The 26,934-nt window shown below is 37.5% G+C and overlaps 1 protein-coding gene across 5 annotated transcripts in view; it reads right to left on the bottom strand.

Annotated features, from left to right (window-relative positions):
* Positions 1 to 26,934, bottom strand: part of USP6NL (USP6 N-terminal like) — a 120,269-nt gene that overhangs the window by 92,213 nt on the left and 1,122 nt on the right. For 4 of the 5 annotated variants that reach the window (XM_054068257.1, XM_054068274.1, XM_054068261.1 and 1 more), the window contains exon 2: positions 21,235 to 21,324. In XM_054068257.1, the coding sequence (XP_053924232.1) occupies positions 21,235 to 21,238 (4 nt within the window). In that variant the 5' untranslated portion in view covers positions 21,239 to 21,324. Of the gene's footprint in view, positions 1 to 2,866; positions 3,231 to 21,234; positions 21,325 to 26,934 lie in introns of those variants that run through there. The other variant, XM_054068242.1, reaches the window with a different exon arrangement.

Here is a 26,934-nt window from a genome sequence, read left to right as displayed (position 1 = left end):
ACACAACCACGTGACTTGCAACTGAGAGATAAGGACAATACTCATACTCACACTGCCTAACGATTTGCAGGATTTAGTCTATTCATAAATCACCTATTTATTAATCTCGGATGATATAGAAAATAAAATTTAATTTAACTGGTGGTTTGGGTCTCAGTCACAATGCAAAACTCTGGCTTGCAAAAAAACAGTAAGACTCAGCAACTTTGGCAGGGTGTTCAACTAACCCATTAAGCCACATCTCAACTCATGACATGTTAAGAATGGGTTCCTTTTAAACAACTCCTGCATGACTTGCTTCTGCAGGGCCTGAGTTTTCTTCTCTGCATTAGCTATGCTTATCCATAGACCTTAGACCAAGGTTCTGTTGTCGAATCATGGATGCAAAAACACATCCTCTTGGCTACTCACTGCATTTCCAGGTCTCAGGCTGACAATAAATGTTGGGAAAATTAGAGACCAGGGGAATACTTTCCCCCACAACCTTTTGTACTATCTATAAAAACAGTTACACAGTCTGGACATCAATTCAGTCTTACAGAAGAAATGTTTTCAACTAGGTACAACACACGAAATATGCAATTAATACACTATGCTACTCCAACATTTGTCTCGTGAGTGCACAGTAGGCCCCTACCAAAGGCTGATTCTCTCTCCACTTGCCACCTCCCGTGACCCTTCTGCAGATATCAGCTCAGTTATGTTCAACTTCAGTTTCTTGAGTTCCTGTTTTCACAACAGGAAACAGAGATGTTAAAGAAAATTTTTACCCGAGAACAATGAATTTCAGACTTCTATCCAATACATACTATTCTAATGACAAACACGATTTTTTAATGGGAAGAACAAGATGCACCTGAGGGTTGCATTAAAAACCATTACCATTTACCAATACCAATTTGAAAGCACATTGGTAAACACTTCACATATCATCCCTCACACCTCAATGAATTCACCTCACATTCACACTGGGCTTCCTAGCAACTCTTCCTTTACAAATACATTTTTCCATTTACTGAAAACAATAATGCGTGTGAGTCACTCCTGCAGAAAACAGTCCTTCCTATACACCAGATGCCTAATGTTGCATGCTGTGAAAAAAAAAAAACCTAATGCCTACTCAAATTGCTGTATTTATCACAGAAGTCTGTCAGCATTTTGCATCTTTTGTAAACATTTCCTTCAGAATGGTTGAATTTTTTTTTATGTTAAGATCTTAATATTGCTTGTCAAAATGTACTACCAAGAACTGTAAGTGCTAACATCTAATTAGCTTGGTTACTGGCCGCTTGAGAATACCGCCCAAACAAGGACCCAAAATTAGTGTATTTTAACAAGGGAGTAAAACAAATGGAGAAAAAAATAAATCTCAAAGCTTTACAATTGAGAAAATTAGCATTTCCTTTTTTTTTTTTTCCAAGGCTCTCCCTTCTAATTCTATTGAACCTGTTCCAGTAAGCAAGTTCTTGTGTGTGTATATGTATATATTTGGTGTTATCTTTTTAAACCAGTTCTTACACTACTTCTATAAAAAAAGATTAAGCCTCACTAGCCAGCTACATGCAGAACAGACAAGTAGAACTCCTGTCCCCTTTGTTCTTCTCTGTAACTCGTGGAGCATAAGTACACAAATCAAAAAAATGAACAGTGAACACAGAACTGAAATAGAGTAATTCACTCTGATAAAATTATAAAACCGTTGGATGGGATGTTCGACCAGTCACTGCAGAATCTAAAGCAGCAGTTAGAAAGCATGATCTTATGAAACACATGCAGGGATTTTTTCAGAATAAGAGCATAAGAGCAGAACCCAGTGCTACCTTCACTCTTTTTGTTTTCTTGCAAGGATATTTCATTAACTAACTCATTAGAATTACAGCAGCCTGATGTTATTAGATGAGTGGCTTAAAACAAGGGTACATGCCTATAGCCATACATTACCTGTAAGAGCAGAACAGAACAATGGCACAGTAACAGGCAGAAACAGATGCTGTAGATCCTAAATGATTCATGACTTATTCAATACAAAATAAAGTGGTCCTAGAAAATGAATTCTAGTAAGAAAGGAATGAAATTTTTAAAACATCTTGACTAATTATTCATTTCCTCTACAAACCACGTATTCAGCAGTTGCAAAGAATTTTGATGTACACGTAAAGATTAAAATAAAGTGTTTGATCAGTTCCTAATTAGATAAGTATGCCAAATACCACAAAGGACGGCACTACTTCAGCGAAGAAACAACAACAAACATCCAACACACTGAAGAAAACAAGGAAAGCATTTAACATCAATTAATTTCAAATAATAATTGAGTATTTCAAGTAATGTTTTTAACATTTGCAAGAGCCATTCTGGATTCTGAAGTTAGCTGCAATCTAGAAATAATCTAATTGTAAAACCTAAACAGCAGTGCAGCTGTGTACTTTCAGTCTCTCTCATTTCCATAAGCACTAAAGCAGCCTATTTTTGCTCTTATTCTCATTTACAGCATTAAAACTCCAAAAACTATACTGATGGGATTACACAGAATACGATTGCTATTTTCACAGCCTCAGCTATCCAGAAAAAAATGTTTTCACCACACTAAAATAAGGAACAGATCTTTAGAACAACAGTAGCAGTTACAAATACTGACAAACTCCATCTTCAGCACAATAAACGTCATTGGGATTCTCTTCGGGAAAGCTGCAGTTGCAAAATGGTAATAATTAGGCTTAATATAGTTCAAAGCCAAATTATGGCAGCTGTACATGCCACAAAGAACAGTTTTAAGTACACAATATAACTACAACCAAACTCCAAAATATTTCTGATTTACAGCAAATTACTCAGAAGACTGAATATATCCCAGTGCTGTTCTTACCTTTCTTAGCAGTATCTGTTCTCCGTCTTGCTGGTGACACTAAATCCTTTACAATCTGTAGCACTTGAATCATTGCTTGTTAGCAAGATCAAAGAGACTAGATGCTCCTCTAAAATTCCAACAGGTTTCATTACTACATGTTAGTACGTGGCTGTCTTCAGTATGCTCAAGCAAAACGAATGCAGGAACAACTCTTCTACCTTCACAGAAAGATTTCTGCCTGACAACTCTACAGTCTGGGGTGATGGATTTAAAGTGACTTCAGCACAAGAGGACAAAAACTGCAAGCAGTCCTAAATATATTTCTATAGAACATTTTTAAATTATTTCCTGCAGAGAATGCATGCTGATTTCTCTAAATAAAGTTTAAAGGAAACACTCACGCCACAAAGTAACTAAAGAAAACACCACTGGAAATGAATGCTGACAGATGTAACGTGCTCCCCTAGGCTCAGAAGCTGAGACGCGCATCTGCATTCTCTTTTAAAGTCTGTCTCAATTCACAAAATTTCATGTAATGCTTTAAAGAGAGCTATCTGAGCCAGCTTCAGACCTGCTAACAGAATTAAAATTAAATCTAGCTTGCTAAACTCCATCAGACACAAGCAAGCACCTGCTAAAGAGAGTCATTTGGTTCCTTCTCTCCCCCCTTGAACACACACCTCTGACACCCTCATACGTGATGCGAATTCTTGCACACTGGAAGGCAGGCTGGAAATCCTGAGAGTATTTCAGGCGTTTTTCTCTCTCCCACCACCAGAAGCCCAGAGACCCGTTTCAGCTATGGTATTATCATTACTTCTGTCAGGTAATTTTAAGCAGACAAATTGCAATATGTGCCCCACAACATTTTTAACATCATTTGGCAAACATACAAAGGCGTTTCAGAAATGCCTTCTGTCAAAGTCTCGACAGAGTTAAAAAAAAAATGATGAAAAATTGTGTTTTATATGGTCACGTTAAATAACTGTCAGCCCTGAAGAGGCTCTGTGAACACTTTAGGAAACCAAATTCCTACACAGCATTGTGAGGCCTTGCCTGCACAAAGGAAACAATTTAGGAAGCCAACTACATTTTCCAAAAACCATAACATTAAAACAAACCACAGGCCACAACCAAGGCACAGCAAGACATTTTTTCTGACCTTTAGACCTTCTGTTCCCATTGCTTAAGTGTTAGACGGTGAGGGGGAGAGGTCATCTCTTTCCATTTCCAGCTGCTATCACAAGCATTTAAGATTTTTAGATTTGCTGGCAGATTTATCTACATGTGTGTCAGGCTCTTGAAACACATACAGCGTAGGCACGACAAACTGTTTCTATTATGTCAGTCTTGTTTGAAGCCTGCCCATTAATCCTCTTCTGCCAGAAGTAATAGCAACCCAAAATACTATTGTATGTCGTTTGGCAAAACAAAGACAATTAAAATCATTCTCTCTGACAAGCGGTCCAATGCCTTCTCCTACCCTGGAGATATTCAAATGTCCATACAACAGGAACCTCTAGATATATTATGCAACTATAATATATCTTTTCCTGAAAAAAGGATTCCTCAAACCATTAGAAACATAACTCCCAACCTTCTATATTAAGAATAATTTCTAATATCTGTACAAAAAACTTAAATTCCAGGTTTCAAGTTAGTTTTTACGTAGAGAGGTAAAGAAATGAGAAGTATCTCATTTCTATAGCTGGGTTCTCAAGTTCTGGAGTAAGGAGAGGATGGGGGACTGACAAAGAGTACCAGTGGTAAATGAAGTGCAGAGGAAGAGAGGGCAGAAGAGAAGGCATGCATTGTACTTGCTTTTGTGTCAAAGTTACTTAAAAAAAGAAATGGGGCACTTCAGTAGCTAGGAATTAACACTCAGGAAAGAGTGACAGCTATTCCCAACTGCAAAAAGGGAAGCTGCTCCCTCTTCTCTGAAACTATCCTTTGTCTGGCAGGTAACAAGATGACTACCTGGAAAAGGACTAACAGACGACTTGCAGGTCTAGCAGACTAGGGCGATAATACAAAACCAGTACCTGCTAAATTCTGCAAAATAGCCATTAGAGATACTTTCCTCCCGTGGTCACCAGAGTCCCTCCTCACCACTGGTAGGGGTATTTCAAAGAGTTGAAGCCTGCTCTGAGCTTTTAAGAGAGACACACAAGAACTTCAGAACTAGAAATCATTTTCCTGCACACCTGTCTCCCTCTACACAAAATAACCTCCGAACATGGTGTACGTAGTTGTTTCCTTTGCTTTTTTTGTTAGGGAAATTGTCACTAGAAAGAAACTGAAAGGAAAAAAAAAAAACTCAAAGATTTAAAATTAATTTAGGAAAATGGAAACAAGTTTACAAAATGTCCTGTGTTCAACATAAAGAAAGAAAAGAGTGCAAGCCTGAAGCAGGGCCACAGAATCATAGAATGGCTTGGGATGAAAGGGACCTTCAGGGGTCATCTAGTCCAGCCCCCTGCAGTGAGCAGGGACATCTTCAAACTCAATCAGGTTGCTCAGAGCCCCATCCAACCTGACCATGAATGTTTCCAGAGAAGGGGCATCTACCATCTCTCTGGGCAACCTGTTTCAGTGTTTCACCACCCTCAGTGAAAAAACATTCCTTCCTAATCTCTGTCTTTTCTCAAATCAAATCATATGCTTGCTTTCAAAAAGCAGCAATACCAAAAACACTTTGAGAAACAAGACACAACTAGGTAGGTAAACCACGTAATTTCAACTGCTCCTCACAAGTAATAACTTGGTTACAGTTCACTCTCACCTCCAAATCATGAAACCAAACTCTTATTTCCAGAAAATCTGTCACTACAACTGCCACCTCTAATACCACTTCCTAACAAAAACACAACCAGTAAGCAAGGAGATGCACCAGCGGAAAGTTCACAGCAGTTGTGACACAGATACACAAGTTAAACCAAAAAGAAACTAAGTATCATAAATTCTGTGGAACAATTTAAGCAGATTCCATTTGAGGAGAAAAATAGTGTTATACATTCAGCCCACAGCACGTAAATGTCTGCTAAGTATTTTTCATCTTCGACAGCTAATTTGTTAAGCAATATGTGGTTGAAGATGATCTTGCATTTTGCTTTAACTTCAAAATTGTAGGGAATACAGAAATCATGCGCCTGTTATCAACCTGATAAAGTATGCTGGCATGAAAAAGAGCAGTTAACCAGGATGGGATTTTATGGATTGCTGTGTGCACCCTTTGACCTCTTCTAACTGTAATAAAAACAATGACCCGCGTCCTCATTAGTAGTTGTCATCACTGAAAATAAAAATGTTTCCATACATGTAACTATAATTAATGGATCTTTGAAAGCAGTTTTTTCATGAAGCATATATTGGGCAGACGGTAACATATTTACAGCACAGAACATGCAGCAAAAGTATGTCTGAGTGGGTATTTGTCAAATGTCACTGGTGGAAAAAAAAATAAATCAGAATTTAAGTTTTCTTCAAACTTCGTATTTTCTTCATAACATTTAGATATTTATGACACTCTTTCTACACTTTTAAAAAAATAATCAAGAACCCTCAGGGTTATCCCAGACAGCACCACAGTTACCCAAAAAAGTGCCTGCTTCTGCCCTCATTTATGAAAGAAAGATGTACAAGCTACCAAAAATAAAATACACCCACAAAATGGCTTGAGGGCATTCATTCAGATGAACAATAGGTCTGCACACATTTTATTCGAGATGCAAAGTTATTGTGACAGTTCTTTTGCCATTTCACACCAACCAAACTAGTTAGAATTCAGGCTGCATACGGATCATTCCACCACACTGCTGCAGAAACCAATCCAGATCTGTCTTCATAATTCTACCTTACACACCTCATAGCCAGAATTCTTTATGTTCTTTCCCACCTGCTAAACTCTAAACATGGTTCAGACACAAAGCTTCCAGGCTTGACACAATCAAAGAAACAGCCCATAAGCCAATGGCCAGCAAGGTACTAGCCTAAGATCCAGCCCTGTTGCCATCCGTTTCAATGAAGCAGGATCAAGCTTCAAGTCTTGCTGCTGCCACCTAGAAAGTGGATAAACACACACACAAAAAACACCCCTGGTCTCTCTTTAAGTCTGCAAAAGAGCAAAGTCTTATGTTACAGGCAGGATATGGGGATTTACAAAAGCAGGGGCCCACTTGCTCTTTGGACCCTTCTTTCTGTGTGGTAAAATACAGCTGCCACTTTGATGTGTTACAAAGTCACTGGGAGTATTCATAAAGAGGACAACAAAAGTTGAGTACCAGCAACAGCCAGCACCTGTTCTTAATGACTAACCTGAATGCTTGCTTTAAAAGCTGCAGTTTCAGAAACCATATGTGGCAGAACTGCTTCATCTTCCCTCACATCTTGGCTAAGGGGCTTAGACAAATGAAGTAGATTTTCTTATCAGGAGCAAGAACTATTTCATAAGCAGGAGAAAAGTTTTCAACAATAGATTAAAGGATTAAGGAAATACTAGTAAGCCACATCAGCTCGGAACATATTCTTTAAACATCGAACGGAAGGAACAGCATACTGTAAAAACATTTGCCTAGTGATTTCACAGTGAAAACTGCAAGTTTCTTGCAAAAAATTAATGAATTCAGACTAAGTCTACCTAGTAACTAAGTCCTGGCAATACCTTAAGTATCAACAGAAACGTTTTGTTTATGGCACTCCTCTCTGACTTTTCCTGTCACAACTGGTCTTCAAATTAATACCTCAAAATAAATAGGTATTGAGCTTTAAGATGGGCAACATATCATTATATAAATTATTATTAAAGCAGCTATAAAGTAGGTTACCTATCCTCCCTCAATAATATTTTAAATTAATTTTCCAGTCTATGAAGTGAAGCCTACAGTTTTCATTAAGTTTTAAACAACCTGCTGTAGCTGGAATAGCAGAATTCTAGAGTTCCATATCCATAACAAGCACTCCCCATAAATCTCTTAAACTTTAAATTCTGATGGCCATTATTTTCTAGAGGTTATTCTGACAGCAATGCACTAAAGGGAGCAGGAAAAAAAAAGATTAAAAAAAGAAAACGTTATGCTCTCAAGAAATCCTATGTGGATTCTGGTAGCCTTTCCTGTGAAAATGTTTCACTACTGAGGACTGCATTTGTTATTCAAGGCATTAATTTTTCAAAGACAGCTGCTTTGGCCTGTGCATTTTGCAAAGCATCCATAAAAATAAATTAATAGAAATCCTCACAGTCTTCTGAATGGCCATGCAGAGCCAATGTGCCTCAGTAACTGCTTAATCCACAGAATTAGCATCCACAGAGGAATGGGGTTTTTTTCTTTCATTTTTAACACATGCTAGCATTTTCGAAGCATAAAAGTACAGCTGCAGATGTTAAAGAAAATTATGCAGATCTATGACTCCAGTTGAAGAAATCTTGGGAGCAGAGAGCAGCTTGATCTACAGGCTGGTGAAGCAAGAAGTTAATTGTCACAAAGCTATCTAAGTGACCACTGATTAAAGAAGATGAGAAGCATTTGTTCACATTTTTTTTAAGTCTGTTTTTCTTTCTATTTCAAGCATATGAGAAAGCTGTTCATTAAATTCAGGATGATTGAAAACTTCAATAATGGTAATAATTAATTCCACCTGTTTCAGGCAAAAACTTATCAACCCAAAGAAGAAAAACAAATGCTGAAAATAGGGAATGGGGAAGAGGAAAAAAAATCCCCATAGCTGCCATTATTGCACTATTTGAAGTTGTAAGGAAAGAAACTACACATTGCAAAATCCTGTCACTGCACAACACTTACTGTTACCCTTCTTACTCAATTCATGTTATTTTTTTTACCCCTTAGTTCTTGCTACAACACATTCTGTAAGTGCATCTAGGGGATAACAAAGCGGAGAGCAACCAAGCCAAGGGAATTGCCTGCATCGATAGTTTTTATCATCCTCCTGATACAGACATCAGACTCTAAAGAGATCAATATCAGATGTTCGCATTCAAATATGGAAAAAAAAAAAAACTTTTTATTTTTCCCTCCTGATAGATAGATCTCTTTTGTACAGCGTAGTCTTTGCTCATATATTTACTGCAGAACTGTACCATCAGATTTAGACATGCAAACGCGTCTACACTACAAAGCTCAGCAACAGTTTAAAAGGCATCTAAAACCTCTGACGTATTTCAAAAGGAACAGTGTGGGCTATGGTGCAGAACTTCTTGGCTACAACAGAGAGGTAGCTTAGGTCTTCTTGAACTAGTGTTAAGCAAGCAACATCAATGTTACGACAAAGTAACTATACAACCACAGATTCTTATTAAGGATCTTCAAATTTATCCTGTTTCTTTTTCCTCTCCCTTACACCTATTCCCTTCAAAAGGCAAAAAAGGTCATAGTATAAAGCACAGCAATCTAGTAAATAAAGCAAGTGCCACAGCAAATGGTATTTTCCCCTTATCTAAGCAGCTCATTTTAAATATGTGATAAAATATGCTTTTGTAAAACTGGAGGAGGAAAAAGTGTGTTAGTACAAGGTCTCATCTCAGCGAATGCTCACACTCCGCAGAATCTCTCAGTTTCCTTTATGTTACAGTCCAAATCTTCACGAAGTTTTAGCTGCAAATTATAATTAAGAGTTCCAAACTATAAGTCTCAAAAAGAAACCAAACATTTATGAAGTTGTTATTACAACAACAAAGAAGTTTTAAAAGATTATTCTAAACTGAACACGCAGCATTTCCTGTACATACAGCATTCCAAACAGAACATGCAGCAATGTTGCATTTCCTGGATCTGGGTCACGGCTGTAGTATTAGTAGACAGATTTACAGTCAAGCTTAAGGGCAATATTAAAACATTATGCCAAACCTAAGCATACAGAAAGAAGCCATATTAGTCATTAAGAGATTTTTTCATTACTATTTAACAAAAACAAAAACTATTACCATCTTACACATTTCAATACTGAAGTCAAAGTAAATTGATTAGTTTAATCAGGGAAAGAATAATAACAGTGAATGTTTACTCAATTCAAAGAAGAAAAAAAATAAAAACTTTGCTTTTAATTTAAAACTTCACTCAGTTTCCTGATGAAAAAGGATAGGAATGAGACTAATAAACTCTTCCCTCCTTGAGGCAAAGAAAAAAATACAAGACTCTGTACATCTCTATTTGATGGCAGGATTAAATTCTTTACTGCATGTAACATTTCTATGTTTATATTTAATACAAGCAATAAAATGCAGCTCCCAACAGCCACCAGGAAGAACATCAAATCTTATTAGTCCACTGCAAAATACACACTACTTTTATTAACCTCATGTATTTGCAGGCTTAATTTGTGTAGCAAATAATCTATGGTATGGCTTTCTCTCTCTACGAGAAAATCAAAAGTTTTAAAACAAGTTTTGCAATACTTTGTAATAAGCTAATCTAAAACTAAAGAAATATCTGTTCACAAAAATACAGCTAAACATAAACATTAGACACACATGCTAGGGAAGAGTTTTACATTTCAAAAGTAACTGCATGAAATAAGCCTGAAGGTCACACAGATAAGAAGTGATCCACCTTCCTTCATAAGGAAGTTTATCTGGCTCTGTTTGCTTACTGCAGTTGTGTTTTAACAGGACAGCATTACCTGCTCACTCTCACGCTTCTGCCTCCTGCGATCCTTGTACATTCAGTCATAAAATGCAGGCTTTTAAAATGTGTTTTAAGTATTTAAAATCCTAGTTCAGTAAGTGAATATGATAATCATGTTAACTGTGACTACTCAAGGTTAACACCAGAGTTATATTTGTGATAAGTATTCTAGTTAAGTGGCTGGCTGTGATTATCTTTACAGTTATCTGTGATTTGTCTCTGTTCTTACAAATGGATTTATTTAGTAGTGCGCTGCAGTCAGCAGCCACGCTTGCTTCATATCCAATCCTATTTCCCATGAAGCATACACACGGCTCAGCCACTAACAAAGTTCTCCTATTCCGTCATCAATGACAGACCTCGGAGGACATACCTGGGCATCTTAGTGACACTGCTTGCAGCACTAGATAGAGGCTGGGAGCAGCAGTTAGAAAGAGGCTACCTCATTCTGCTTCACCTTAAAACAACTAAACTATTCAACTGAAGATCACCTTGCCTACCTATTACAAGAGCAATGATAGAGGAATTGTACATGCCCAACCGCCTCTGTTCCGATTCTGAGAGACAGAAGACTATAATACATTTGTTATTCTCCATGCTCTCTCTGTGGCTGTTGAAAACTTAAAATCTTGGCAAGTTTCAGCCAACAAGTGCCCATGGTCTGGACAAGAAGGTACCCAAACTGCATCATTCCAGCCAATATCACAGTCAGGCATTTTAATCCACTATTTCAACTATCAGTGGTATTACAGCAGTACTAGAGGAATGGAAAAATAAACACCATAGTCCTCCATTTGCAGCAGATTTATCCTTGAACTTGACCTCTTGGGTTTCACTGGACAACACAGAGAAAAAGAAAAGCTGGCCTTGCTATACCATCTACTAGGAACACTGAATATTCAGCGTTAAACAAAAACACAAATTAGGAATTAGTTCTCAAAAATGGATGTTCCACTTAACAACTGATGCATTAAAAATAAAATCACCCAAGAGCCTTATAGTGAGTTTCACATAAATATTACTTCTTTTAGTTTTTTTGAATGCATGGGAAATAAATAAATATTGAAAGGTCACTAAAATGACTCATTAGCCTTTTTTTTTTTTAAAAAAAAAAAGTACTGTTCTGCCACATAGTTACCACAAAAAATACAGATATTTTTGTCACCGTGTCCAGCACAGAAAAGAGCATGGTGGGGAGAGGAAGTGGGGAGGAAATAAAAAGCAAAATTGATGCTTTTCAGTTGGTACCTTTTCAAGGCAAGCTATAAACTCTATTTTCCCTCACCCATCCCCCAAGACCAATTCAGATGTCCTTCAAACACTCTAAGAGTAACTTGCTGTAACTGGGGCGGCGGGGAGAAGCTAAAAGCCTGTCTAGTTTTTACAACCAGATATAAAGTAAAATGAAATACAACCGCTCTGAAGAGTTCAAGGCAAGCATGGTCTTTAGAAGAACCTAGACACAAAGTGTATCTGTAGCACAGGATTACTGAGAAGAACAGAGACAAGTATCACCTCCAAAAGTAAGTTTGGGGGAGAGCAGGGAAGGAGACTCGTGTCATTATAGTGCTTGTACAACGATGAAAGAGTAACATGACAAAACAAAACTCCTCATAGAATGCTGTACAAAATTCTACTACCAAAAAAAAAACACAGACAGAAGAAGTTTTATATTGAATGCAACAGAACACATTCTGGCAAAAGACTTATTTCTCTATGCCTCTCAAAATTCTAGGAAGTCTGACTCCTGCTCAAAAGAGCTCCGAGTGAGCCTTTCGGCACTCTACCATGGAATTAGGCAGGTTTTCAAAGAGCTTTTCAAGGGTAAAACAGAAAGACTGTATTCAATAACCCTCTCCTACAGCAAACCAAAGTGCTTTATTAAAACAAAGTGCCCTTGTATATTAGGGATCTATTAGATTAACGACTGCACTGGCCAAAAGTACTGGAAAGTTGACAGCCTGTTGGTATGCCTTCCATTCCAGAGAACAGTAATAATCTTACACAAAATAAAACAGGAGCAAAAGAAAAAAAAAAAAAAAAGAAAAAGAACTCGCAACACATCAGCTTCCCAAACCAGCCTGGAAGTGCTGCACAGCTTTCTGCTCACTTCAGACATTTTCAGCAGGATAGTTGCAGGCATACCAACAGTCTTGAAAAAATTCCAGTGTTATCTTGACAGTCTCCTACATAATTTTAAGCATTAAAATCTCTTAATTCTAGGCAGCTCTCTTGTAATGAGAGATTAAACAAACCTTATAATCCACTGATTCATATCACCTAAGTACAGCAAGCACTTCAACCACCCTTAAAACACCAAAAGGACAACAGATTGTACAGTTTAAGTAAAGAAAAGATCTTAAATTTAAATAAACACAGAGCCAGCCATGAAGCCAGTAATCCTGCTGCAATTACTTATGCCACTGCATAACCTACTTACGGCAACAACCCCAAATAGTTTCCATCCATGCTACAAATCAAAGAAGTTGTTTCCTATCAAAAATTGAGTAAAGGATGTCAGAGTAGTTTTTCTTGAAATACAGTCAATTTATCTGAAAATAACCATATATCTTGTAAATGTGGTGGTTTGTTTCTTGAATATGAGCATAAATAACATAAAATGAGGCTGTAGCTCGCTCACTTTTCTTATGTGATAGTTACACTAATGAGCAGCAATAGCTTCACTTTTCCAACACAGTGGTCCATATTATTCAATAATTTGTGCAGAAAGGGAGAACATGACTCACAACAAGCAAGGAAAGTCCTCTGAATACCTCACTTAACACTGCTGTTGGAAAGTTCTTCTTCAGCCCATTTGCTTTATCTGAATCAGCTGTTGTTTTGTGATTTCTGTAACTCAATAGGAAATTATAACACCACTAGGGAGCTTAATCCTGCAGCCTCTACCAAGTCCTCCCTGCAGTAACTACAACAACACAGTTCTGTGCCTACATAGTGCCTTACACAAAATGGGGAGACCTACCCAAACATCTACATTCATAGCTCTCGCTTTCCATCTACATCTTATCTGTGAGTTTCTGCATCCTTCCCCCTTTGGAATGTACTTGAACACCACCCTCGACTTATCACAGGATGAATAGGACCCCAGAAATATGAATTGCTAACATAGCAGTGGACACTTGATACTCACTCCAGAGAACAAGGTTACAGTGTTCTTTGCTATTTAGTCTTTCTGCTGCATGAGTGCCAGAGATGCATAGTAAAGGCATCATTGTGCAAGGTTCTATATAAATGAGTACAGAGATATGCCCAAAAACTAAGATTTACATAAGAAAATAAAAACTGTAACAGGAGAGTACTACCATGCCACAGAATTATCGTTCTGTGCCACCAATTAGTTGTAATAATTCAGTGGTCCTTACCAGCCATCAGTCAAAACAGTGAGAGGCAGGCCAATTTAGAATGAAGACTCTCTCTCCACATATACACACATAAATAAATAAGAGTTGTAACATATTTTAAGTAAGTATATACTTTATAATATAAATAGAAAACTATTACATAAAAATATATAGTACAAATATGACATCATGAATTTTAAAATAGATATAAATTAATATAAACACTTATATTAATCTTTGCTATTTTGGACATACCTTCATAGAGTGTCATAGATTGATTTGTAAATCATCCAACCTTACTTTTCATTGTAAATGTGACAGAATAAATGTGAGGTGCAAGTGCCTAGAAAGAGTATATTCAAGGAGCAATAAGTGTGTATACAAAAGGACTGGTCCTCCAATAACATTCATGATAGTAATTTTCCTGTCACAACTCTTCTATCAGTTCAAAATGAACAATAGTTTCCTGCCAGTGCCAACATCTTGGTTTACAAACAGAAATTACACTGGTTGAAACGTGTCATGTTGCACTAACTTACAGAAGCCCCATCAATCTGACCATCAATTTAAACCTGCAGCGAGAAAGCCCAACTGAAAGCAGACAGCCAAAAAAAACTTCTTTCAAATGTTCAGTAAATGTATTTGAAATATATGCAAAGAGCTTTAATAAAACGTAGCTTTACTGTACCTTATTAATTATAAACAAAACAGTACAGACTACGGAATACCTGTTAAGAAAGTCGTATAAAAAGTGAGGCTACTGAACTTGAACATACAATCTCACAGCAGTTTCTCAATGTGATAAATTCACTCTTGGTAGATGCAGCCTCCTGCAAAGCTTAAGAAGAGAAAGTGACTTCGCTTCAGTCTACAGAAACTGAAGACTTATTTTGTTCAGTTAAAGAAGTGACAGAACAAAACTCAGAAGTTTTGTCTGCCTCTTCCATCTAAACTGCAAGAAAAGTCATAACTTACTGGTCCTAAATACCCTAAAGTAATCAAAAATAAAGGAAGGATTATAAAAAACAAAATAATCTAAAAACTCTGTTTAAATACATATGAACTTCAAAAAGCTTTCATTTGTGTTACATTTAAATAGCTGTACTATCAGCAAAAAAGGTCACAATGTTGGAGAGTTGCATTATTAAGTCCAGTAAATACATAAGAAATTCAGCATGATAAAATGTGAGTATTAAGAAAACAAGCACATGCCTACATCTCCTCGATCAGTTCTGAGCATGTAAAGCATTTGGGTTTACAATTTATTGCAACTAACGCACCCTCTGTATTTAGAGGAGCAGTTTAATTACAGCATTGGTGAGAAACTGGGTCATCTAAAATCTGATTAGCCCTCTGGAGATGCCTCTCCTCCCTTAATATAGAGGAAGCCTAAGACTACCACATGCCTAAATAACTTAAACCATCGTTCCATGGACACTTCAAGCATGGGGAGAGTGCATTACCACTGGAAAGGACAGTCACACCCACAAACCCACTTATTCTCACCCCTGCACTACAACTATTGAGGAAGCTATGTAGTAAACAGCTTGGGGAGCCCACCCAATTCAAATCAACCTCATGAATGCTTGTGCAACAACGAAGCACGCAGGAATGCAGGCAGGGGAAAGACACCATCCTCTCTATTGGCAAGGGCAACATTTTAAGGGGGTCATGAAATTTTAAAGACTCTCAGCTCAGCCCTGGCTCCTATAGGCCAGACCTTTCCAATGGAACCCAACTTCATTAAAAGCTCTTCCCCAAGTCCATACAGAGTTCTGTACCTCATTAACTCTGACCTCTGAATCTACATTCTAAGCCAGAAAACTATCTCCAGCATGGTTGCTGATGTTCTCGAGTCCTAGCTGTACCAAACAGAGGTGACAGCCAGCAGGTACAGCACTGACATGCAAATCTGAATAAAATAGAAGTGAAAAGTTAAGACAACACAGTAAAGCAACAGCGAGGCAAGATCAAGAACAGTAAGCTCTTCTCCTGACCAACAGGTTCAGGGGCCAAACAACTCGGTACACATGTGTTTTTCACGCTTCATCCTCCCACTACAAAAAAAAGTTACTACAGTTCAATTTCTGATCCAAGTGCTCATGTGTCACTAGCATTATGTACAGTGCTAATTAAACTCTCTTGACAGTTTCAAAGAAAACACAGTAAAAAGATAAACATCAATGTTATCAATGAAGTAATTTTTATGGGGTTACTAAAATCCAGTAGCCTACTATTATAAGTATCTTGTAGGTTTCATTCCTTTCCAGACAGCTGAACTGCAGGAGGGGTTATAATTATTTAACTCTTAAAAGTTTTTCATCTAAGTCTTCAAATTAACCTGTTTCAAATCTGCATTAGGGCTCTTTATCTCCTATGTTCTACAATTCTTAATCGTTCCGATCATCAGTCTTTCATAAAGAATTACTATGTCAAATTTCAGTAAAGATGACCTAGGAGACAACAGATGCTTCTATGTTTCTCAAGTCACAGTACTTTATCATACTGTATCTTCAAGCCTGTATTCTATGAATTAGTTTTCAAAGTTGAAGGTTCAAAAAAAAAAATAAAGCTTAAACATTATGTTAAAACCTAATAAAATAATCAGAAATCCTTCAACTACTCTTTATTATACTTCACTGCAAAGCTATTTTAGCTTACTTCTAAGCTTTCCTTTTCCCTCATTTTATGTGTGAATCAGAACTTAGACTTTTTCCTTTCTTTCAGTCTCAGCTCACTGAAAGAACTGATGACTACAAAGGCTCTTGAACACATCAATACACTTTATAATTATTTGTAACACTTCAACAGCAAAATACACAAAATGCGCAGCGAACTTACATTTTGTATAAACCTCAAGAACGTCCATTTCCCAGCATTTATTTTATGTACAGTTTGACTTGGTCATCAGTTCACTATGTATTCATTCTGGCATACAAGAAGGGGAGGCTGGAGGTGAAGTGGGCAAACTGAGCCAATCAAACAGACTTTTCTTAGCCTAGGAAGCTTTAGAAAAGCCCAGAACACCTTTTTTCTTACTTGCAAGCATAGGAATAATAATGTGTCCTTGCTAAAGCATTATATCTTTATCTATTAAGGCTAACTTGAACATTTGGTTTAATTCCCCAATTTTATTGCTCATGAATAGAGAAACTGACAGCCAAAACTGTTTCTTTATGCATACTACAAGAACTCAAAAAAGAAAGAAAGGAAATTTTTTTTTTTTTTTTTTTTAGAAATCACAAACCCCTCTGGTTTGAACACAAACTAGAAAGCCAGCTGTAATGACAGGTCAAGAGAAATAACCAACCATCAAGCAGAAGCAGCCTTTAATCACACCATTGTGGTCTTTATTTGAACTGGTGAAGCAAAGAGTTTTCCACCTCATTACCAGGCCACACTGACCATTTTTAAAATATAGGATTACATTGTGTAGAATCTCTAAGCATGCAAAACACTCTCCTACCCTCAATCACAAGGAAAACCTGAAGAGATGATACTGAAGCATGAAGAATAGCAGGTTAACTTACCAACTGCGTGCAGTGCTAAGTGTTTAGGTTGTGGGAAAATAAAGCAGAAAGGCAAAGCCAGGAAAGAATTATACTGTACAATTTATCATGGCAGGAGAATAATAATAATAAAAAAAAAAAAAAGGTTGGCACTATATCCTGCACATTTAAGGGGAGAAAAACACGAAGATGTCAGTAGCTTGTTGCTACAGTATATAGTAACATTTAGCTTGTTTGCAAATTGAGTTAGTTGCAGCAGCTCAAATAAGTTCACTGTGCTGACCTTTCTTCAAAGGAGAAAGCACAGGAAAACTCTGAAACATAAAAAGCTTAGATTCTAATTGTAAGAATTTGTCATGACACTACACGTTTTCTGGCAGCTAAACATCAACAACTGTAGAAAATACAGAAAATTAAACTAACTCTTTCACTAGTGTGACATTTTAGGCAGGTGACATACAGCCAGGATTCCCTGACAAGTTATCTTTCAACATAAATCGAAATCAAATCTAACTTAGCTCTTCTCTATACTCTTACCAACCCTTAAAAATGCAACCTCACTGCCCTATGGGGCACACAATGTTAAAGTATAATTTTAAATACAGATTTGTCTTAACCCTACTTATAAAAACAGACATTTATAAAGGCATTCCACAGAAATAAAAACTTTAATAGAAGCCGCCTCAGTTTTAATACCTTTTCAAATTCTCTGTACTGCCCAACTAAAAACACCTATCCTGAACAGCAGACTTTGCAATTCTGTCAATACTCTGCCCCATTAACAGAGAAGATCCAGTACAACAGGAACCAAAGCACTTACTTACCTACACACTCAGTAACTATTACACAACAGCAGCAGTTCCCCTATTCATCTCCCCAAAAAATTTAACTTATGATTTGTTTAAAAATAAGCTTGTGTTTCTTAAGTACCAATACAATATAGATTTACTTCTACAAGTTCTTTCAATAAAATAATGTGCTCTTTGTAACAAACTGCTAAGGCAACAAATACGATACATGGTCAAAATGTGTTTGGTCTTTTTTTAAGCTACTGAATAAGGTTGGCAGAAAACTAAATAGATACAAACTGCCTGTGAATAAGTCTAGGACAGATATTAGAAAAGGGATTTAATAATTTTAAGACTGAAATTCTAGAACTGCCCTTCACAAACAGCAATAGAAATATATATTGCATCAAGTGTATCACAAGAAAATAACGCACAGGATTCTGTAGTGTAATCTGCATGAAACAACATTCTACATTTTTTAACCAAGAAGTTATTAGCCTTCCCAAGTTTGACTCTTCCACATTTTGGATAGATTTTCAGTTTGCATTACACTGAGTGATGCACAAGATCACAATACTAGAGACTCCCACCACTTTTAACACATCCAGCTATTCCAGGTGCCCACAAATTTGTGAATAAGCTGTACACATACATACATGTACAGAGTAAGCAAATAAATGCATCTTCATAATAATACAAATATGGTATAGGCCGAAGTATTTAGTAGAGAGGAGTCTAAAACTACTTAGACCATACTTCTAGTTCAAGTTAATCTGAAGTAGACCATAAACTAAGAAATCCAACACCAGCTGAATATAAACATCTAATCTTCTCTAAACCACATTTAAAAAAAACGCACCATTTTCTTTTGTGCCCTTGAAGCCCATCATTTAGCACAGACTTAAGCATCTAATCTACCACGGGAATGTGGTGTCCTGCAAAGAAGATATTGCAGTTTGAATATCATTATTATTAATCACCACAAAGTATGGCCAAAGTGTTATCTTTCATCTGAATAAGGCTCTTCATTCTTGCAAATATAAAGTCAAACTTTCCAGTCTGGAATCATGCCAAAATCTCACCAACACCAATGATCTTTTTCTCAAGTCATGACAGTTGAGTTGTTGTACTCAAACCAACAACATCACAATTACACAGCAGCGATTCACTTAACACAGCAACTATGATTCAAAAGGTATAAAGATTTACAGATACTTGTTACATTTAAGACTGAACACTAGCCAGCAGTGTGCCCAGGTGGCCAAGAAGGCCCACGGCATCTTGGCTTGTATCAGAAACAGCATCACCAGCAGGTCCAGGGAGGTTATTCTCCCTCTGTACTCAGCACTGGTGAGACTGGACCTCAAACACTGTGTTCAGTTCTGGGCCCCTCACCACAAGAAGGATGTTGAGGTTCTGGAGTGTGTCCAGAGAAGAGCAACAAAGCTGGTGAGGGGGCTGGAGAACAAGTCTTACGAGGAGCGGCTGAGAGAGCTGGGGTTGTTTAGCCTGGAGAAGAGGAGGCTGAGGGGAGACCTTATTGCTCTCTACAACTACCTGAAAGGAGGTTGTGGAGAGGAGGGAGCTGGCCTCTTCTCCCAAGTGACAGGGGACAGGACAAGAGGGAATGGCCTGAAGCTCCGTCAGGGGAGGTTCAGGCTGGACATCAAGAAAAAAATTTTCACAGAAACGGTCACTGGGCAGTGGAACAGGCTTCCCAGGGAGGCAGTTGAGTGACCTCCCTGGAGGTGTTTAAAGGACGAGTGAAGTGCTGAGGAGCATGGTTTAGGGATTGATAGGAATAGTTGGATTCGATGATCCAGTAGGTCCTTTCCAACCTAGGGATTCTATGATTAGGCAATGACAGCACAAGACGCTCGATAAAATAAATGAAGATTAATATAGCAGTGTTTGACAAATCAGAATATTTAGGTACTTGAATAACTGCTTGTAAAGTTGTCATCTGTGCAACACAGCAAATACTTTAAATGTCAGAAAGTAAATAAGTGTGAATAACAATATGAAAGAGAAAAGATATAATTCTATATAAATACAACAATAGTTGTACCTACAGTAAACATTAACCCCATAGTTCAGCAATTCTTTCAGCCCTCTTTCTGATGTAGTTTTTCCTTTGCTGCATTTAACAAGCATTTCCTTCATCCTTTTTTTCTTCCAGATGTCAAGACATTTTTCATTTACTTTGACAAGAAATCTGACCAATTTTCTTTACTCACTTCCTCCCAGAAAAATCAAACGCTCTTCTTTTACTAACATAGGATATAATTATCCTATGAACTAGATGCTCGTTCTTCAACGGATTCGGTACAGTTGTGCTAAAACTAACCTACATTATAAATACAGTTCCTGTGCATATAGTTACATCCTTATTTCTACATGATGTAAAGGTAGATAATATAATTCTTGACAGCAACATTAAGTCTCGCATCCACAAAACTTACTAAAGACCTTTAAATATTCAAAACAGTTTGCTAAAAAGATATTATCTTATCCATCAGACATTGTCTAAAACAAAACTTCTGGTGCCTTTCATCTGTTTTTTCACCAAAACAGATCTTAAGTTACAGTTTTCTATGGCTCAGATCTTTTCAAGCATGCCAAAATTCCTTTGGGATCAGACATCTCTACTGGAATTTGAGTAATATATTTATTTTTTCCCCATAAAATGCAGTCCATTCATTTCACGTTGGATTTTTACCAGCTATTTTAATTTACTGGACTTTCACATATTCTGGAGTCCCTAGCAAACCCCACACATTTTCCTCTCAGAGTTACATGTTTTATGTATAAATATCAGCTTGTTATAGAACTCACCTTCTTGAAAATGATACCAGACTACCAAACACAGAAGTCTACAGAGCACAAATTGATCAAAAATTTGCAGGTAACAGACAGCATCTGCCAAATCCCAGCTTTATTTGGTTATTTTTAAAGGATCGAAGAGACAAAACTCAGTATGAATACTTTGAATGAAGAACACTTCCAAAACCCACTACACAAGTGCATCTCTTCTAAACTGCAAACTAGGAGTTTCTTTTTTCTTAAATAAAAAAAAAAAAATCTACTCACTCATGACTGGAAACTTCTCTGCATGTAATCCAAGACAGGTCTTGAAGCAAGGAATCTTGTTGGAGAAGGTTTCTCAGAGGTATACATGTCCTGATGGTTGTAGAAAAATAAAGAGAGAGGTCATTTATTCAACTTCAAGTAATTAGAATAAATATTTATATATAAACTGTCTTTTCTACTAGCCTTTCACCGTCCCTGTCAAAAAAAAGGAAAACAAAGGTCTATTTGTTATGACTGAGGAACTTTAGTGCTTACGAATATATTTTGAAGTTTTTCCAACTCAAAACATATACTTTTTTCTAACATTCATATTATAAACTTGTGTGCATGACTAGTTCATAAAACATAACTGCTCGCAAAGATAACAAACATTCTCAAGAAATTAAAAGTACAAGATTAAAATATGGATATAGTAACTGAAAACACCATCAAAACAGTGTTTTCCTCCATCAACCACAGCTAGCAAGAAGATGCAATATAAAATAATCTTTAAAACAGAGGTATTGCAAGCAAATTTACTAAATAAGCATGGGTTGGCAGTAGCGTCCAACATTTCCTCCTCAGAATAAAGTACAAAAAAGTTACCATTTATAGCAACCCTAAACCATCAGATCAGTCAATTCATAATCAAAATCAATTTTTTAAAAAAAATATCAAAAGTAGGACAGAGATGGATTCACTAACAATAAGCCGGCTCTCCCCAAAGTAAAATATAGCGGACTTAATCTCTAACAATGACAGCACAGCAAGTACATTTTGGAAAACTTATTATATAATATTTCCATACTGCTGCTAAAAGCAAGTTTATACAAATCTGACAGAATGAAAGCAAGTTCACCTTATAGCTTAGATGAAGAGAGAAAACCCAAACATCTATGAAGCTATAAGAGCTTTCTCTAATACCTGCTCAAAGTTTCTGTAAATTAAATATTACACAATTTATTTCTTCTTTTCAGAGCCAATTAGAACCTGGTGAAACTAATCACCTATGCCAATCTAGCCAGATAACATCTTGTGCCAACACAGATTTCAAGTCTCAACTCCCCTGATCTCTTAATGTTAAAAAAAATAAAAATCAAAAGATGAGATCTAACTTTTCCTAAAGTATGATTTCACAACACAGATTTCCAGTACATGCCAAAGAAGTAGAGAAACTATCATGGGATGGGATTCATATCACAAGAAGGCCCCTGTATCAATTGCTAAAAACAGTTTTGTAAGAACAACCGCAATAATAATAAGAAAAATAAACAAACAAAAGAGCTAAAAAAACCAAACACAAACACTTGCACAGCCTAAATTCCAGCTGCTTGCAGACTGAAAATTACAAACAACTTTTTTCACACAGAAAAAGTAACACAGGGAAGAGGCTTGATAGGAAAACGGTATCATGCTGAAGAAAGAGGTATGCAAACATAAAAAACACAGGTGAACACAAAGCCATGATACGGTGCAATCACTGAAGAACAGCAGTTTGAACCACAGGTCCTGTCAATTCTCTGTGAATGGCTGCTAAATTAAACACTTAAGCATTCAGAGCCTAATCAAAAATAAAGCGTCTGGTTAAAACACATCATTAGAACTGCAATCTTGTCAGCTTCCTTTTGATTACTGGTGTCAAAAATAGCAAATATAACTACCATGACACCAGATTAATTACAGTTATTATGTTAAGAACATCAGATGAGTCATACAGATGGCCCTCAACCCAGGTCCAAAGCTCTTTTGATAAGAGCTCCATATTACATTTGGGCCCAATTGTTCTTCAGTTGTATGCACAGTCAACTGGAAGATTCCTACCTCCATTCAACTTGATTTTCCAAAGATGAAATCTCACCTTAGTTCTGTGAATATGAACTAACAATACTTTGCCTCAGAGACATCACATTACACAACGTTTTATTGTGTGTATGTACAGGAAAAGGCTGTTCATTAGGAAAAAACAAAACCAGTTCTGAAAAATACTTAAGGATAATAATAGCATAATTATGCACCATATCATATAAAAATCTAGTCACGTAACACTAAGGAAATGAGAAGTGAAGAATGTAGCACCTATATATGACCTAAAAATGTGTCATAACCATGAAAAGTGAACATCTCGGTACACCACAGCAAGCTGAACTCCAACTTCCAGGTATAAAAGGTTACTCGCGTCTCACTTTCTGTGTCTAAATATTTTGCTTAGCTATTACTAATATCTGTTTAGAAATCAATACAGACTTCTGGTTAAAATGGGTTCTTGTCCTTTAAAATAATGCTGCATATGCGCTTTCTAAAATTACCCTTGTTCACAACTTTATCAGTTTGCTGAAGGCCATTTACTTGGACTATTTGAAAGTTCTTAAGTCCCTAAATAAGGGAAGTTTCATCTTCACAGAATCACAGAATCACAAGGTTGGAAAGGACCCATTGGATCATCGAGTCCAACCGTTCCTAACACTCCCTAAACCATGTCCCTAAGTACTTCATCCACCCGTTCCTTAAACGCCTCCAGGGAAGGCGACTCGACCACCTCCCTGGGCAGCCTGTTCCAGTACCCAATGACTCTTACTGTGAAGAATTTTTTTCTGATATCCAACCTGAACCTCCCCTGACGGAGCTTCAGGCCATTCCCTCTAGTCCTGTCCCCTGTCACTTGGGAGAAGAGGCCAGCTCCCTCCTCTCCACAACCTCCTTTCAGGTAGTTGTAGAGAGTAATAAGGTCTCCCCTCAGCCTCCTCTTCTCAAGGCTAAATAACCCCAGCTCTCTCAGCCGCTCCTCATAAGACTTGTTCTCCAGCCCCCTCACCAGCTTTGTTGCTCTTCTCTGGACACGCTCCAGAGCCTCAACATCCTTCTTGTGGTGAGGGGCCCAGAACTGAACACAGTATTCGAGGTGCGGTCTCACCAGTGCCGAGTACAGAGGGAGAATAACCTCCCTGGACCTGCTGGTGACCCCATTTCTGATACAAGCCAAGATGCCATTGGCCTTCTTGGCCACCTGGGCACACTGCTGGCTCATGTTCAGTCGGCTGTCAACCAGCACCCATCTTAATAATGATGCTTTTCCTAAGGTTGTGTGTTAGAAACTACACAGTTATCACTTGGCTCTCTCAGCCAACAACCCTATTTATTTCAACACTAGTAAGGTCCTCTCCTGTACAGGAACACTAGCAACCATTACACAACAGAGAAAGACAATTACTTGTTGAGTGCCTTGCTGAGAGATACTGTCTTGGAAAAACTGTCTTTTTATTCCAAATAGTACTTGACACCCTTTATACCTGCCCTTGGAATTAACAAGGCTATAAAAAAAACCCCACACACATACCTCTGATGCTTCTCTTTTCCTGAATATCTAACCCTTATATTCCATCAGTATTTTCTCTACTAACACACATCCACCAGCTTTTAGTGGTATTTGCTTTAAGTAGTTGTGAAACTACCAGCATTTTAACTTCAATTTGAGAGGAGGACCTGAAGTGAGAGTAGTTCCTCACAACTTCAAATTCCAGCACTTTAATAATATATTCAGTTATCTGTTTCCACATTCAGTTATCTGTTTCCACATCCAGTGCCAAGTCTCTGTTTTACCCAATACTCCGTTTCAGGATAATTAATATGAGCCAGATTGCAAGTAAATTACAGCACATTATAATTCTATGCACTATGACTCTAGCCAGAGAAAACACTTTCCTTTAAGGTGGCAATTAAAGATTCCAGTCCAGTCTGTGTGTATATTATTATAGTATCTGTTTAACTTAGATGCTAAGGAGTTAACATTAAGAATTGATATCCTCAGCTCCCAAGAACCAGAAATCACAGCAACAGCATGCAAAAGCGCTGTTAAAACACACACCGAGACAAAATAGTCTAAATAGAGCCTGCCTGGCATAATTCAGTATTTTACTGTCATTTATTTTCTTTTCTAAACTTTATGGCCCCTCAAAGAAAACAGATACAGAGATTACAGAAGCACATGTTTTAGAGTTTCATAGATAGCTGGCTGGCAAAACATTAAGTCTGAAATTACTGGTTTCCATGCTGTATAATCAGAGGGCAAAAGAAGAGTTGCTTAAAAGGCAGTTCTACTAAATACTTGTTTTACACTGCATTCAAGTTAAATTAACTTCAAAGTTGTAATCCATAGCAAAAAGAAGTTAAAAAGAAGCAAAACTAAGTCACATAAGAGCATAGATATTAAAAAGAACATAATAAAAATTCTTAATATAGCACCAAGCTTCTAAGTGTCCCAGCTCAGTAAAATGCCTAAGACAGGGCAAATGTAAAATTCGCAACAAAATAAGACTATTACTGTTCAAGAAGCTACACAAAATCATTGACTGGCCACAAATGAGGAAACACAGAGAAATACAAATGAAACAAGCACAATGGCACACCCTCCTCTTTGTTCATAGCAGGAGTATTTACACTACAAAGCGCTGAAGCAAATTGCTTTTGGTTTGAGGCACTGCTGATTGGCTGCCGTATTTAACATACACACGCCCAGCAGAGTTTGAGTTTCGACAGTCAGACAAACAGCTCTAAATTGCAGGGTAGGCATCAAGCTAAATAACCATAGAGAACAATTATTTAATAGAAGCATTCTAATTGAACTGATCCTCCACAAAATATTTAATTTTTTTTGTGAACCAGGCAGACATGCACCTCCTTTCATTCCACTACAACTCAGTGAAAGCTAAGGACTAGCTAAATTCATAGCCAGCTTTCTGTGCAGCTGCATGCTCCAAACAGCGGCACAAAGAAAATTATTCTTAGGCGTATGCAGGCAAATGACTAGTACAGGAGTTTGGCGACAGTGTTTTATGTCACCACTTGACTCTCATTCAGCTGGCAGTTCGAAGGCTTCGGTGGTTTCCTATGGGCAACACTCCACACCACAAAAAGAACCTGAAACATCTGATAATTGGCTCTTTTGCTGCTGGTCGCAACAGAGACCAAGGACTAAGAGCAGGTTCTGCAGAAAGCAGGCAGCTGGCAACACACCCTGTGTGAAGCACACGAGCTATAGAACTTTTGGTACCAATACCAAAAAAAAGCCAGCAAATAAACACTCTTAAGACTCATTTTGGACTTTTAGAAAGCAAGCATCCTTTATCAGGCCTGGGCAACACAAGGGAGTGATCTCCCATCAGTCATGTGCAGCAAGACAAAAGCTGGTTACAGACTGCAAACAGAGGTGATTACAGAAGACACATCTGTTCAACACAGATGATACCTCACACAAGACATTATCATCTCCAAAAGAACAGAGAGTGTAACAGTGTCCAGAAAAACACTATTTGAAAAACACACTATAAAAAAAAAAAACCAAGACAAACATGCTACCAGAGGGACATTCTATCTAACTTTCAAAAAACACAATTATTTGGATGAAAACTTAGCTCTGCTTTAGCTTAAATCAAAATATTCCACTTTTTGTGTTAGCAACTACTTCTTGCATCAGCACAGACCCCTCAGCCTGGCACTTTTCAACAAATACCCCAAATATCTAACAAAAGCAGAGGAGGGAGCATAGAATCATAGAATAGTTTCGGTTAGAAGGAACCTTAAAGATCATCTAGTTCCAACTCCCCTCCCATGGGCAAGGACATCCCACCAGACCAGGCTACTCAAGCCCCATCCAACCTGGCCTTGAACATTTCCAGGGATGGGGCAGCCATAACTTGCCTGGGTAAACTGTGCCAGTGTCTCACC

The sequence above is a fragment of the Cuculus canorus genome, chromosome 1, assembly GCF_017976375.1.
Source record: "Cuculus canorus isolate bCucCan1 chromosome 1, bCucCan1.pri, whole genome shotgun sequence".
In the NCBI taxonomy this organism is placed as follows: Eukaryota; Metazoa; Chordata; class Aves; order Cuculiformes; family Cuculidae; genus Cuculus; species Cuculus canorus.
This window is presented reverse-complemented; position numbering and strand designations above follow the sequence as displayed.